Source organism: Choloepus didactylus, chromosome 8 (assembly GCF_015220235.1).
Source record: "Choloepus didactylus isolate mChoDid1 chromosome 8, mChoDid1.pri, whole genome shotgun sequence".
NCBI lineage: Eukaryota > Metazoa > Chordata > Mammalia > Pilosa > Megalonychidae > Choloepus > Choloepus didactylus.
In genome coordinates this window covers 15960187-15976676 of record NC_051314.1, presented here as the reverse complement: position 1 = coordinate 15976676, position 16490 = coordinate 15960187, and the positions used below count along the sequence as shown (strand labels likewise).

Here is a 16490-nt window from a genome sequence, read left to right as displayed (position 1 = left end):
GGGGAACTGTGGCTGTGCAAATGCTCTTGTTTCAGGCACGGTGGCAACAGCTGCCTGGTTGGGTGACCCTGGCAAACCTTTTCCTCACCTATGAGGCAGCAGCAATATCAGTTTTCTCATAGGATGGCTAAGAATTTGTGCAGACTTTCTCTCCAAGAACATACCTTCATCTGCCAGGGGGGTAAGGGATTTTGTCCTTTTGTTCTCTGCTGTATTCCCACCTAGAACATTGCCTAGTGCATGACAAGTGCTCAATAAATATTTCTGACATGAATGAAATGTGAGGTTTAAAGCAAAGGGCGCTACCAAGGAGGTGAAATCAACATTGTGGGTTTCTTCCCCCACCATCTCTTAGCGGCTCCCAGCAGAGCTAGCAACAGAACGAACCCAAGTGAGGGCAACTCTGCAGTTCTGTCCTGCCCCCAGCCCAGCCCAGCCAGCTCAGGGCCCACTTGTGTTTTCTGACTCACTCCAGTGGCTAGGGCTGACTTTTATCTGGCTGGCTCTTCAGACAGATTTGGGGTTGCAGGAAAAATCCCAGCTGGAAATGGGGTAAAGCTGATTGGCTGTCTGCCAGGCTGTCTGGCAAGTGTTTGATGAAGGATTTGTAAGGCACCTCTGTTCACTGATGTCCACAGTGGCCCAGTTCTCATGGCTATGTGGCTACGGGGCCAGGAGTGGCATTGTGGGTCATCACAGAGACCCAAGTGGGGATGGTTTGCTCCAGGTGGAGGGCTTGTCAGGTGTTAGCTGGTCAGTTTGTGTGTCAGGCTGTCCTGCACACACACGTGCAGCGTCATCTCAGGGCAATTTCACTAAGTCCCTGCACGCCCCCCATGCCCCTGCCTGTCCTCTGACCTGGACTCCGCCCCTTGGGCAGAAGGGACTGTGTTCAGGCACAGGCCCCAGCAGGGCCTGGAAGAGAGCAAGCTCAGCTGTGCTCCCGGGCCTGAAGTGGGGAGGCTCACCTGGAGGGAAGTAGAGCAACCTGCACAGGAAGGAAGCCCTTCTCGCACCCCATTCCAGGCCTGGGGCCCATGCTGCAAGCTGTCAGCCTCACTCACAGCAGCAGCTCAGGTCTGTGAAGACACCACTCTCCCCTCTAGCCCCTTCCCCCAGTGCTGGGGCCACAATGCCCTTCCCCAACACTGCCAACCTGGGGGGGACCTCCTGCTTCTCCTGTCACATGGGTCCCAGAGGCAGCCCTCGCTGGCATCTCATACTCCCAGAGAGACTTTTTCCTCCAGGGTTTGGGGAGCGGCCCGATTCAGTTCAAACCTGAACCATGCCAAATTGGGATCTGGGGGACAAGCTCCTGTGCTGTAAAGAATTGCCAGGGATTATGGTTTGTTGAGAGGGAGAATGGGCAGAGCCACTGAGGACTTGGAATTATCACTTGGAAAAAGAATCAGTTTGGGCTTTGTAGTCAAAATGCCTGTGGGAGAGGGACAGGCCAGGACGTGCTCCCCCCCATGGTTTCCCCTCTTTGTGGCAGACCCATTTGCCTGTCTGTGGCTGAAACAGGAAATGACTGCTGCTTTCGTCTGATGGGACTGAAAACCTTTACAGCGAGTTCTGAGTCTTCACTAGCATATCTGTTTCCTGTTGCTGCTGTAAACAAACTACCACTTAATGGCTTAAAAACAACAGAATTTTATTCTCTTATAGCTCTGGAGGTCAGAAGTCTGAAATCAGTTTCACTGGGCTCCAGGCAGGGTGTTGGCAGAGCAGGTTCCTTTGGGAGGCTAGGAGGAAGAAACCGTTCCCTGCCTTTTCCAGCTTCCGGAGGCCACGTGCCTTCCTTGGCTCATGACCCTTCCTCGCATCAGTCTAACCTCTCACTTCCTTGGTTGTATCTGCTACTTCCTCTCGGCTCCTCTGCCTCCCTCTTGAAAGGACCTCTGGGAGGACACTGGGCCCGCTTGGATAAGCCAGGGTAATCTCCCTATTTTAGATTTAACTTAATCACAAAGGCAAAATCCCTTTTTCTACAAAAAGGTAACATTCACAGTTCCCGGGATTGGGGTGTGGACACCTTGGGGGGCCATTTTTTAACTACCCACAACCAGGCTGCAAAACTCCCACAGCCTGCCCTAGGGTTTCAATGACTGGGAGTAAAATGGTTGGGGATTTTCTGCTTTGGGTTCAGCAGGGCCTTTCCCAAACTTGTATTTTTAAGGTCTGGGCCTCACCAACCCTCCCCATCCAACCAGAAAAACTCACTGCAATGTCTCCTTGAGTCAGGTAAGAATCCCAATCTAAGTGCTGGTGACAGGTGCAGGGCCAGCTGAGGACCTCCTGCAGGGCCTGTGCTCTAGCCCACACCCTGCGGATGCAGCAAGCCCATGGCCAGGAAGGGAAACAGCGGAGAGAACGGGGCCTGGTGAGGGCACCTGCTGGCTCCAGAACGAGCGAGGCCTGCCAGGATGGTATATGTGGGCCAGAGCTGACGTGTGCCATAGAGGCTGGCCCAGTGCTGCAGGAGTTGGAGGAAGAAGCTGGGGTTGCAGTCCTGGGCCACTGAGACGATGGAGACTGCAGCTGGAAGTGGCTCTGAGGTCATGGAGAGGGCCTCTCCGCCCCACAGCCTCTGGGGACAAGGGCAAGGCCTCCCCAGACCAGTGTGGCTCCAAAGTCCCAGACACAGGGCTTTTTCTTTGCAATGAGAGAGCAGCCAGCGACAGAAGCCTCTCTTGCTACCTCTTGTCCATGTTCTGCATTTGCAAGCTGAGGGAGGTGAAGCTGGCCAGGAGGTCAGTCACCTCATCCACCTGCCGGACAAAACCAAGGCTGTCACAGGGCGCAGGGGCAGGCCCAGGAGCTGGGCCTGCAGGTCTCCTCCTCACACCACAGGCAGACAGGACAGGTGCTGACTCCCCTCCCAGGGCACATGGTGGCTGCTCTTCCCTCTGACCATGGCGCAGCTGGCCAAGGGCTAATCCTTGACACTAGGCAGTCTCAGGCTGACCCAGGAGGCAAACTAGAGGCAGCAGCAGCTTCAAAAGAAATGAGGCTCTGAGCGCCACCATGGGCTGTGACCCCACAGCAATGCCTCTTTCTGATACGAGTGTCAGCTGCACTGGAGCAGGAAGGACTGGCCCTGGGTCTCCTGCTGGGCCCTGGGTCTGGAGCTGCAGCTCCGGCTCACCTGCTCTTTGGTGCTTGTCATCTGGAGGCGGGTGCAGAGGTCGTCCAGCCGTTCCCGCTGCTCATGCCGCCCCAAGTGCTCCAGATACTCCCTCAGCATCTGGATGATCTGAAACAAGACAGTGGGCTGAGCTGCCTGGATTCTAGTGGGGAGGCACAGAGAGGCCTGATGCAAGTGCCCACGGGCAAGCTACAGCAGGTGCCAACTGGGGTCAGTGAGAAGCAACCCAGGAGCCCTGGCACCGGAGGCAGAAGTGCCTGTGGTGAGGGCAGCACTGTCTAGTCCTTGCTTGGTGCCGCAGGCCAAGCATGGGAAGGGGTGCTCACCTGCTTTACCTCCAGCCGCACAGCCTCCAGGCACTGGGAGTGGCCCTCCTGCAGGATGTTCAGCTTTGACTTGGCTAGGTGCAGGGGCGTGCGACCCGCTCGGTCCAGGGCATCCACACGGGCCCCTGCAGAATTGGGCAGAGGTGATGTGCGAGGGGTGGAGGTGAAGGAGAGAGGAAGGAAAAGGGGAAGGGACCACGTACCTCCTCGTAGCAGTGTGGTAATGACAGGGACATGGTTGGTGCAGGCCGCTGAAAAAGAAGAACAGGACCTAAGAGTCCAGGGACTACAGGGGCCTGGCCGTGTACACCCACTGGAGGGAGCAAGACTACCCCTTGAGTGTGCCTGCACTAGGTGATGCCTCCCAGAGGTATCGCCAATGCAGCAGCTGGGCAGGACTCAGCCATCAGTAAGTCCAACACCCGCCTTGCACAGCTGGGGAGACTGGGGCCTGGAAACGGGACCTGCCTCACTGCAGGTCACCCAACACCCCACCCCCTCAGCAGGGCTGCTGGTGAGCCAGTCTAGGTTGCTAATTAACTTTGCCCAGGGCACAGCCAACTGCTGGAAAGTCCATGGGACATAGGTTAGGAGGGAGTATAGCCCTGGGGGCCCAGGCTCTCCCCCAGATGCTGGGAGCCTGTAAACCCCAGGCTCTCTACCAAAGAGAAGGCTGTCCTGGTGGCTTTTGGAGCACTTACCCAGGTGCAGTGGTGTGTTCCCCAGCCCATCTCGCTGGTTGGGATCAGCCCCATGGTCTAGAAGCAGCTGCACTGGAACCAGGAAAATCCAAAAAGAGCTGTTAGAGGCCTTCCTTGGCTGGATATTTCTTCTCCCCACTCCTACCCTGGGCAGAAGGGCTGGCTCAAAGTGTGGAGCACTGACTACAAACACAGCCCCTACACTGTTTTATTCTGTTCCTCACTCACTCACTCAACAGGGTTTATGTGCAGGACTGTGAGGCCCAGACATGGAGGATTCTGGGAGGGCTTCCGAGCCTGTGCAGGGGTTGTGGGACTGTGATTTTAAGGGTTAAGGAACGTTCTTTCAACAGCAGCAGCAGCTAGTGAAGGCTCTCAAGGTTATTTTCTTTTTCTCCCACAGCCAAGTGCCAAAATGAGAATTAAACTGACAGATGATGCTGAGCATCCCCCCTCCTTGACGGTTTCTAGGACACCTCAGGGGTGGCCATGGTATCACTAGCGCTGACGAATGACAGGTAGATGCACAGGCTGGCTACCATGGGTCCAGAATGTCGGAGGGGAGGCTGAGCTGAGTCACGGGTGTGAGGCTAAGGCTACCCTGCCAAAGCCTGTGCTGCATGACAAATGCAGATGAAAACCGTTTGCTTCCCAAATAACAAGAAATGGCTGTTTCTTGACTTCATGTGCTTGTAGGTCTCACTGCCCATCCACCACAGCCAGTCAGGATCTGGCCACATTTGGGAATAAGCACACTGAGGCTCAGAAAAGCCAAAGGATTTGCCTAAGGCCACACACTAGGTTAAGAGGCAGAGCCTGGCCAAGAACCCAGGCTGTCATCATTGTCCTTTATGGGGGTATGGGAGGAATTATAAGTGGTTCTCATCGTCTCTGATTTCTTTATCTTTTTTTTTAAAGCTTGTTTACAATGAGCATGTACATACAAAATTAAAGAAAATAAATTGCCTGGGTTGGAATTGAGGCTTGACCACTTACCAGCTTTACCATTTAACCTCTTAAAACTTCAGTTTTTTTTATTATAAAATGGGAATGAAACTTTATCTTACCTCAAAGGATTACATGAGTTAATGACATACAAAGCACATGGAGGAGTCCCTTTCTGCTGCAAATGCTCCAGCTCAATACTGGCCGCCCACACCACCCTCGAGCACTTGGATTGTGCCCTCATGGTAGACAACAAGGCCATCTATGTATCCGTTGCCATAACCTGGAAATCGAACGCCCTGTCTACACCAACCTCAACAGGCTCACTGGTCAGACTGTGTCCTCCATCACTGCCTTCCTGTGCTTTGATGGGGCCTTCAACATGGGTCTCACCAAGTTCCAGACCAACCTGGTGCCCTACCCCTGCATCCAGGTTCCCCTGGTGACCCACTCGTCCATTGCCTCAGTCGAGAAGGCCTTCCACGAGCAGCTCTCAGTGGTGGAGATCACCAATGCCGGCCTTGAACCCTCCAATCAGATGGTCAAGTGTGACACTCGCCATGGCAAGTACAAGGCCTGCTGTAGAGAGGTAGTGCCCAAGGGCGTGAATGCTGCCATCGCCACAATCAAAACCAAGTGAACCATCCAGTCTGCTGGCTGGTGTCCCACGGGTTTCAAGGTTGGCATCAACTACCAGCCCCCACAGTGGTGCCTGGGGGGAGTCTGGCCAAGGTGCAGTGGGCAGTCTGCATGCTAAGCAACACCACAGCCATCGCCAAGGCCTGGGCCCACCTTGACCACAAATTTGAACTGAAGTATGCCAAGAGGGTCTTCGTGCGCAAATACTCCATTAATGTTCGTTCTTATTATCATCGTTATACCATCCTGCCTTTCTTTGATAAATCGGGCTGAAAGTTTCAATTACTTCATATACCCAAATCTACTTTTCCTCATCTATACCCACAAAGGACCCCTATGACCACTGACTACTCAAAAGAGTTCCTTACACTGAAATTCAGAGGAGAAAGAATGGTATTTTCAATAAATGGAGCTGGGTCAAGTTGAATTTGAATGGTGAACAGAGGTGGGGAAATCAACCCTGGCTCCTATGTAACATACCATGTACAAAGATTAATTCGAGAGAGATCACAGATCTAAACGTGGAAGCTAAAACAAGTGTCTAGAGGAAAACACAGGAGAATATCTTCAGGACCTCAGGATAGGCAAAGATTTCTTAATTACGTCCCCAAAACAGTAACCATATGTACCCCAGAAAAACATGTTCTTAAATCTAATCCATTCCTTTGGGTATAAACCCATTGTTTTGATAGGCTATTTCAGTTACGTATGGCCTACCTCATTCAGGATGGGTCTTAATCCTATTACTGGAGTCCTTTATAAAGGGTATGAATACAGAGAGAGAGAGAGAAAGCCATGGAGGTTGATATCAATGAAACCCAGAAGAGAAGGGAAAGACCAGCAGACGCTGCCATGTGCCCTGCCGTGTGGCAGAAGGGCCAAGGATCACTGGTAGCCGGACTTCAGGAAGAAAGTACCACCGTGATGATGCCTTGATTTGGATATTTTTCTTGCCTCAAATGGTAAGCTAATAAATCCCCATTATTTAGGCCAATCCACCTCATGGTATCTGCTTTGAGCAGCCTAGGAAACTAAACACCATAAAAAAGAAAAGACTGATAAACTGAATTCATTCAAATCAAGAACTTCTCATCAAAGACCAATGAGAGAACAAAAAGGCAAGCTCACTTATTTTTGATAAATGTCTTATATATAGAATATATAAAGAATTCCTACCAATCAATAAGGAAAAGACAACCTGTTTTTAAAAATGGGTAAAAGAACAGATACTTCACAAAAGACAATATGAAAATGGCCAAAAACCTTATGAAAAGGAACTCAACATCACTGGCCATCAGAGGAATGTAAATTAAACCACAATAAGATTCCACTACATCAGAATGGCTAAAACGAAAAAGAAACAATAAGTCTCAATTGCTGGTGAATGTACAACCACTTTGGAAAAAGACTGACAGATCTACTAAATCTAAATCTACGTGTACCCTAGTGACCCCATCCCACTCCACACCCAACATAAGCAAGTGCAGAGATCTCCCAAATCACATGTACAAGAATGTTCATAGCAGCTTTATTTGTAATAGCTCAAACCTGGGAGCAACACAAATGTCCACCAACAGTAGAATCTGCACATCACACAATATGCAGCAATGACAAAGAACAAAACACTGATACCTCACAAGACCATGGATAATCCATGGATTATATCTCATGGATATAATTCCGAGTGATGGAAGTCAAGATACAAAGGAGTACATACCATATGTGAAATATAAAAAACAGACAAAACTAATCTATGATGAACAAGACCAAATGGAGGGAATGCTTGGGAGGGGTATGTGGCTGCTGGGATGCTGAAAATATTCTAGAGCTTGATCTGGGTGGTGGTTACACAGGTGCATACCTATGCAAAACTATGCTACTGCAGTTAGCATGAGTAAATGTTGCCTCAGTGCCTTGAAGGATTGGACCCTGCCCCCCTCCAGCACCTGATGGCTTGGCCTGGCTGCTCCCCCAAGGGACAGCTGCAACCTGGAGGAGACAAGGTCCAATGGCCTGGCATGTTCACAAGTGGCCGACGTGCAATCAAGCTTGGGCAGGAAAGAGTGAACAATGGGGAGCAACGGGCATCAAGGGATATGCTTTTGATTCTCCTAGAACCCAAGGACACTACTAGGTGGCAGTGGAAGAACTGTTTTTTGTTTGTTTGTTTGTTTAAATGACATAATCAGTGTGGATAAAGATTTACAAGGAACTCAGGAATGGAAATAATTGAGTTGAGGAAGGGGATTTTAAATAATGCTTTATTTACTTTATAATGATAATTAAAATGTTCATAAATGTATATGAAAACTGCAAGTTACGTTTAAGAGGCACATTACAAGTTTACCTATCGTGAACATGTGCTATTTCTGCCATCTAACACCCCCTGTCCACTGGGAAGCTGCCTCTCCTCCTTCTCATGAGGTTCTGGTGAGCAACCAGTACCAGGACCCCTCCCAAGCCCCGGGCACAGGGCTGGGCCAGGGTCCAGGAGCTGCGCTTGGCTACTGACAGCCATTTTTTCCACCTCATGGGAAGAGTCTATCTCTAGAAGAGAGAATGTGGCCCAAAAGCAGAGTTAGAGTCAAAAACAGTAGAGCCAAAGAAAGAATGTGCACTCCTGGATCCCGATGCTTGAAGTTGTCACCATGAGCCAATACGCTATCATTTTTGCTTAAGCTACTTAGGACTGAATCTTTGTTCTCTTACCAAGATAGTCCTTTCTAATTAGGGCCCTGTCTACCTCACAGTGTTATAAATATTTTCATGCCAATCCTCTGAACCCTAGTTTCCTCATCTACAAAATGGGGATAAAAGTAACCTTCCTTGCAAAGTTGTTGTGAGAATTAGAGATGGGGTGGGAAATGCCTGTCTTAGTAAGTGTCCATTAAATTAAGAGTTACTACTCTTATCATGTATGGTTAAGCCTTTAAATAGACACACACACATTTGCACCAGGGATGCAACAGTGCCCAATTACCATATTTATCCGTTTGTCTATTCCAGAGGCTCCTTGAGAAAAGGGACTATGTTTAGTTTGCGGTTTTATTACCTTGTATTACCAATGCCCAGTGAAGCCTTGAACATACAAAGCCTTAAACATTTGTTGAGTGAACAAATGGAACTGATCTCAGAATGGGCTATCTACACGGTGCTTACCAGAGATTTGCCTTTCATCTCGGATTCACTCATATTCTTTATTCAGGTTTGCACCTTCCTTGGTCTGGCAATGCCAGATCCACATGCTAAGGAGCGAGAATGGGGCACTGGGCCTTCCTATGTCTAGCACCTCTGCTCTTTCCAAGGCTCTGAAGGGAGCAGATCCACCCCCACCCCCTGATGCCTCCGGAGAGATGTCACTTGCCTAGCCCCACTCCCATCCTCCCTACCCAGGACTCACCAATCTGGTCATTGCCATTGCAGGAGGCAAAGTGCAGTGCCGTGCGGCCCTTGTCATCAGCTGCACAGGGATCCACGCCATCTTCCAGCAGCTGCTGCACTGACACCACCAAGACAGCCAGAGGGAGGGAGAGTGAGTGGCAGTGTTAGCAAAGCAGCAGTCCCAGGATTGAGAGGGATGCAAGGCATCCAATGCACAGCAGAGCCAGGCCCTCCTGGATGCTAGCCCCTCAGAGATGGCCATGACAGGGGACTTGTTCTCCTGAGGGCACAACTGAGGGCCACAGATCCCTGGTGCTCAAACTACATGTCCAGGGATGGAAGGTCATGAGGACCTTGGCCCTCAGGGTCAGGAATTGTGGAGTCCCAGAAATTCCCAGCATAGACTCTGAGCTCACCCCTCTACCTGCATTTGAGTACACACCTATTCCAGTGAACCACAGCTGCCAGGCTCTGGGCTCCCAGGGGCAGCCCATCAGAGTAGATGGAGCACAGGCTCTGGAGCCACACAGACCTGGGTTCATTCATCTTGTAATGTGACTACAGTCACATCCTCTGTGGGCCTCATGATTCTCATCTACAAAATGGACAAACAGCCCTACCCTGGATAGCTGTTGTGGGAATTAAACGAAGCATTTAAAGCCTGTCACTTAATCAATGTCAGCTACTCCCCCTTTTCTTCTCCTGGCCAGGGAAACTGAGATATATCCTTGGAATAACCTCTCCCAGGTTATGGGTCAGAACTAAGTTGATTTCAAATGAGGAAAATTTAATCATAAGGAGACAGATCAACACAAGGAGACAAACCCTAGTTTGATCCTAGGGTTAGGAGGTGAATTTTATTTGCCGAGTTTCTTATAATGTACTCAGCATGAAAGAATAGTTACATACATTTAGTTCTTCAAGAGGCAATACATCACTGTGTTAAGAGCATGACTATAGAATCAGACTAGCTTGGTTCACATCTTGATACCACCATGTACTTGCTGAGAGGCTTTGAATAAGTTGCTTCCTCTTGAAGACAAATGGGGATAACACAAGCACCTACTTCACAGGGCAGTTCTGAGGAACAAATGAGTTGCTACGGGTAAAACACCTACAACAGTGCCTGGTGCTCCACCAGTACTCGACAAGCATTACTGCTGCCACCATCGTCACCACAGTTCCCTTCCATCTAAGTAACTTGACAGGGCTTTCCTGCTTCCCAGGTTGTTTTTCAGTTGTCTACATTGGCAAAGGGATTGCCTCTCCCCACCTAATCTAAGTCAAAAAAGAAAAGAGAACATCGCCAACAGTGTGGGGTGGTGTGAAGAGCTGAGCTGGGTGTACGAAGGCCTGGCTTTGGGCCCCAGTTCACTGGCAAGCTTTAATGTGTCCTCAGGCCGGTTCCTCTATTTCAGTTCTCAGTCTGCCTATTTGCCAGATGGGAATAATCTCTGCCCTCCGCTCTCCAGAGCTGCTGAGGTGAAAATAATGGACATGAAATTCCTTCTTTGAAAATGTAAGGCATTATTACTGTAATATGCCCAACTGAAATGTAGAAATGCTGCCAAACACCATTTTAGAACATTTTAATCTCCTTCCCCCCAACAAACCTCTCAAGGACTTGAGACCTTCTAGGCAGAAAGTCCAGACAGCTCTTCTCCATGACTCTTTCTTATGTCCTTAAGCTGCGGTAGGCACACTCTCTCCCACACTTCCTTAGTGCCCTGCACATCTCATTGCTGTAATAAAAAATCCTATTCTATTATAGAGTAATCAGTGCCATATACCAAGCACCAGCTAGGCCTCAGGTATCTGACTGCTAATCCCTTCAACGACCCAGTGACATATCCCTCCCATTTTACAGACTAGGGGACCCAGGCTCAAAGAGATTATGTGAAGTGACCAAGCTAACAGGAGGCAAACAGGAGGCAAAGCTGGGATATAAACCCAGGTTTCTCTGGCTCCAAGACTTACACCTCTCCAACTAAGCACAGAACTTCAGGGTCTTTGAGGGGGTGTTATTTTGTTTTGGAAACAGTGTCACTTTATAGTCTTCCTTTCCAATTATATCATAAGTTTTTTGTTTTATCTTCGTGTTCCTGTGTCAAGCACAGTGTCCTGCTCAATGAATGCTGGGGACTGACTGAATAAATGAGTAAGGGTGGAGCAGAAATGAGAGGTTCAGGTCATTTCTGTATTCATTAACACATTCACCAACAGTATCAAAGAGAGAAAACAAAGCTAAAATGGCCAGCTCTATTTTTGTGATTTGTGCAGCTATAGTCCTTTAAGAAAGCATTTTAGCAACTTCTATTAGGGGTCATGAAAATATGCTTACTCTTTGATATAATAATCCTGTACCTGGGAAATTATCTTAAAAATGAAAAAACAATGTGAAAATATATGACTGACTGAATAATTCTTGTTTTGTCACTTTGACAGAATAGTATGCATCCATTAAAAATAGTGGTTATAACTCTGGAGTGAGATTGTAAGATGATTTTTGCTTTCAACTTTATAAGCTTAAAAAATTTTTTACAGCTGTGCATTTATTCTATAAATAGGAAAAAAGGTAACATTTCTATTTTGAAAAAACAAATGGTTACAAAGACTATGAAAAATATTTATGACACAAAAAATTATGCAGGTTAAAAAAATGCATATAAGATATTATGCAAGCCCATAAAGAAAATTCCCAAGCATAGGAAAATAGACTGGAAGGAGATTCACAAAAATATTAACTGTGATTACTTTCTTTTTTAACATTATGGGTGTTTTTTTTGTATTTCTCTATTTTACAAAACATTTTAAATGCCCTTGTCTTATATTTAAAGTATTTTGAATGATTATGAATTCACAGAAAAGCACTTATGATTTAACAATAAGCAACAGAAGCAGGGTATATTTTGTCTGCTATAATCTCTAAACTATATAAAAAAATCAACATGCACAGAAAAAAAAAAACACCACAACTAATGCTAACAAAAAAGAAAAGGAGTGAAAAGGCTCATCCTACATGTAGTTTCTCTGTCAAGAATCCTGTAGGAGCTGGTAAATCTAACAGCCACTTAGATTTGAAGATGGGGGTGTCAGAGGCTCTGAAGGGAAAATTATGGCATTCCTATCAAAATAATAAACCACTGTGTGATACCTAATTCAAGACAAATTAGAATTTCTATGGCAGATGAGGGTACTTAAAAATATTCTCCAGCCATACACTAGAGACACTAAGAAGAGACTGCTTAACTCTAGTGCACTGTTGGTGGGAATGGCCATGACAGTGGAAAGCAATATGGCTTTTAAATACAGAATTACCATTTGACACGGCACTCCCACTTTTAGATACATACTCAAGAGAGTGAAAACAGGGTCACAACAGATCTTGAACAACAATGTTTACAGCAGCATTATTCACAGTAGCCAAAAGCTGGAAACAACCCAAATGTCCTTCAACAGATGAATGGATAAACAAAATGTAGTATACACACACAATGGAATATTATTCAGCCATAGGAAAAAATGAAATTATGAGACATGCTGCAACATGGAAGAACATTATGCTCAGTGACATAAGCAAGACACATAAGAACACAATTGTATGGTATCCCATATAAGAAATGGCTAGAAATAAAGCAAATTTACCGGAATAGAAAGCAGATTAGAGATTACTGAGAGGCTGGGGAGAAGGGGTGTGTTTGCAAAAAAAAAAAAAAAAAAAAAAAAATTATAAAACATTTAAGAAATTAAAAGAAGGAAATGCTGACAATTTTTTCTTGAAAAGTTATCTCGGTTGCTGCCCCAATATTCAAAAAGGTTTATGGAGAAGCGACCGAAGAGAGTTGAAAAACTCTCCAGTTTCTGGGCATGCTCCCTGCTGCTACTCCAGGGATAGGGAACCATCTCAAGGCCTGCAGGCAACACCCCACGACCTCCTCTCCACATCTGCTGTCGGTGGACGCTCCGAGCCCATGGCCCTCGGTCTACGCTCACATTTTAGACACTGCTCCCAGCACCCCACCACCAAAACAAAACGATATCCACCAGTGGTAGGCAGAACGATGACCCCCCAAAATGTCCATGCCCTGATTCCCAGAATCTGTGACTAAGGTAACTTACATGACAAAAGGAACTTTGCAGATGTGATCCGGGTTAAGGACCTGGAGAGAGGAAGATGATCCTCGATTCTCTAGGTAAGCCCAACCTAAGCACAGGAGTCCCTAAAATTGGAGAACCTATCTCTGCCGCCAGAGCAAGAAAGACAGCAGCAGCAGAAGGGCTCAGCCTACTGTTACTGGATTTGAAGACGGAGGAAGGAGACACAAGCCAAGGAATGTGGAGCAGTCACAGCAAGCTGGAAATGGCAGGAAAACAATTTCCCCGAGAGCCTCCAGAAAGGACCGCAGCCCTGTAGACACCTTGATTTTAGCCCAGTGAGACCCGTGTTGGACTTTGACCTACAGAATTGGAAGATAATAAACTTGTGTTGTTTTAAGTTCCTAAGTTTGTGGCAATTTGTGAGAGCAGCAACAGGAAAAGAATACACCACTTTTTCCCAAGTCACAGAAGGAATTAAGTCAGTGGATAAAATTGAAAAATTTTTCCTATAAATTTTTTTTGCACATTTGAGGCTGTTACCGCCCTGTCAGCTAGCAAAAGCTGGAGAGTCATAACAACAACAAAAAAAACAGAGTTGTGTCCTGCTAGGAGCTTCACCCATGCTTTTCAAATGCTCTGTCAACTCAAGTTTGAGAACCAGTGACCCAACTACCAGAAAGCCTCAGTGAGCAGGCTGAAGGTGGTGGCACTGCCTGGCTGACCCCCAGGCAGTTAATGCTGAGTGTTAATTTCCACTAACAAGAGGTTGCAAAATGAGCAACCACTCTCTGCAGAGGACTGTACTGGGTGCCAGGGATACAAAAGCAGATATGGTCCCCACTATCAGGGAGACCACCTGGTGATAAATGATATGATAGCAGCAAGTTCAAGGGGACAGGGGAGCTTATGCAGGTGAGCATCTAGGCCAGACTCAACCTTCTACAAGATGACTGCAAAGTTACACAGTAAACAGTGAGCAGGGAGTAAGGGGTGACCTGGAAGGCTGAATTAGAGCATTCTCTTCCCAGTTAATGCATTAACCGGATTTTTCCTCCCCAAACCAGTCCACAGGTCCCTGGATCTAGGCCCACTGTGCACACTCACCTGTTTCCACGTCATTGGCGTTGGCTGAGTCCCGTAGCCTCTTCAGAGCTATGAGGAGAGTAAAAGAATGTCAGTTTGAAAAAAAAAAGGCTGTGATGAGGCAGAAAGTGGACGAAAGTTACCTCCCCCTTCAGCTATAACAGCATCTAAAGGGAAAACAAGGGCCAGTCCAGGCTACAAGTCACTACACTGGGAACAAGGACAGACTTGAAATGTGGCACTATTGCAGAGGCCACATGCTGTAGCAAATCCTCCAAGGCCTCTGGATCTTAACTCTGCCACTCAAAGTAGCTGGATGACCTTGAGCAAGTGTGTTAACCCTTCTGGGCCTTAGGTCCATCAGCTGCAAAACAAGGTTAAGCTCTACCCTGCCAGTCTTGAGTTGTTGAAAAAATGAAATGAGATAGATGATTTACATGGAAGCTGTCTGCCAGCTGGTTATACAGATAATCTAATCTTATTATATCCTCCTTCAAAATAGGCCACTCTCAAATTGCTTACCTAAACTTGGTAATTTTTAAACAGAAACTTTTTATTCCTCCATTGACACTAACTCTAAAAGACTAGTAGAAAGCAATAGCTGTGTCATTAGGGAAATGGTCAAAAAATCCTTACAATCCTATAGCACTTCATAGTTTACACAGCACTTTCAAATTCTTGTTTAATCTTCACAATGCCCTTAAGATACAGGTGGAATCACAGAGCAGTCCTAGAAGGGAGCCTACAAGTCCCCATTTTTAATCTGTCAGAGCCTTAGTTTCCATGTTGGCCAGTAAATATAAGATAAAATGGTAGAGACACAGCAAAGCAGGAGTGTCAGAGTGAGGCAGACCTGGGTTCTAATCCCAGCCCAGCCTCTTTCTGGCTGATGACCTGGAGCAAGACAATGTCACTGAGCCTCAGTTTCCTCTTCAGTCAAATGGGAACACTATCTGGGTATCAAAGACTTATCATGGGAATTAAAAATGATCCTGTATCACCCAACACAGTGTCTGTCGCACAGCAAAGGCAGGATAATAGCTATATATTCATTATTTAACTGATCTCTCACACGTCCCTGTAAGGCAGTTATTGTACCCGTTGTACAGACGAGAAAACTAATGCTGAAAAGCTCCACAGTTTGCCCAAGGTAGAGGAGTCCAACCCAGGTCTGTACATTTGAACAACTGGGTAGACTTGGCTACAAGCTCTGGCCTCCACTCTCCGATAATAAAAGCATACCCCGGTATCCCCTTTTATTGTTCACTAATAAATACTTCTATTCTGGAATTACAAAGTGTGAGTCAGTGGTGACAGGATCCGAGAAGTAAGACATAAGCAAACAAACAAAATCACGGTCCTTAACTACTATAATAATAGTAGCTAGGGTCACTCTAGGCCTTAGCTTGGGCGTCCGGGGTCCCCGCGCTGCAGGTGGGGGGGTAGGCCAGGGTACCGGTGCCCGAGAGAGCAGCGGGGCGCAAGGCGGGGCCGCTCCCGCTCCTCACCGTGCACCTCCCTGCCGGTGGGCCCGAGCCGGCGGTGGGGCCTAGCGGCGCGCCTCAGCCGGCCGGCCGGCATCTTACAGCGCAGCTCATCGCGGGGCTCCGCGTCCTGCTGCCACAGAACGTGGAGGTAGCGCAGCGGGGACTGGGCCCTGCCGGACGCCCGACCCGGGAAGCTTGCGCAGCTGCCCAGCGCCGCCCCGAGATCGCCGAAGCAGAAGAGGCCCTCGGGGCCGGTCAGCGGCTCCGGCGCTACCGCGCATTCGCCATCGGAGCTCGAGCGGCCAGAGTGCGGCTCGTCGTCCGCGCCCCCGGCAGCGGCTGCCATGGTAACGGATCTGCGCGAGTCTCGCCGCGGGAGGCTCGTTCCGGACCGACCAACCGACCCACTTCCTCCGCCCTAAGCCTTGCAGTCAGCGAGCGGGCGGGCGGGGCCGGGCCGGCAACCACCGTTCGGACCAATGATAGCCCTTGCAACATAAACCCCGCAAGCCAATCGGGCAGAGAGGGCATAGTACGGGCGCGAGGATTGGACCGCGTTTCCGGTAACGTAACTGGCGAACATAGGAACCAATCGAAAATTTGAAGTGCCCATGGTACGTCGCTACCGGAGCCAATAAAACAGCAGAGTTTAAGACATTATTTTTTTTTTTCCCCCTTCTTT

General features: G+C 48.0%; 1 protein-coding gene across 3 annotated transcripts; it reads right to left on the bottom strand.

Moving 5' to 3' along the window:
- Positions 1–1633: 1633 nt before the first annotated feature.
- ANKRD54 (ankyrin repeat domain 54) lies at positions 1634–16238 on the bottom strand. Of its 3 annotated transcripts, none has more exons than XM_037846664.1 (8): positions 15830–16238; positions 14343–14390; positions 9160–9258; positions 4176–4247; positions 3678–3725; positions 3475–3599; positions 3149–3256; positions 1634–2771 (listed from the first exon to the last, which is right to left on the bottom strand). In XM_037846664.1, exons 1-8 carry the CDS (start codon positions 16152–16154, stop codon positions 2697–2699), a joined length of 900 nt encoding a protein of 299 aa, XP_037702592.1. In that variant the 5' UTR covers positions 16155–16238; the 3' UTR covers positions 1634–2696. The 3 variants fall into 3 exon arrangements, with proteins under 3 accessions (XP_037702592.1, XP_037702594.1, XP_037702593.1); XM_037846666.1 differs by having other exon boundaries at positions 9160–9253; positions 15830–15969; XM_037846665.1 differs by lacking the exon at positions 9160–9258.
- Between the last annotated feature and the right edge of the window lie 252 nt (positions 16239–16490).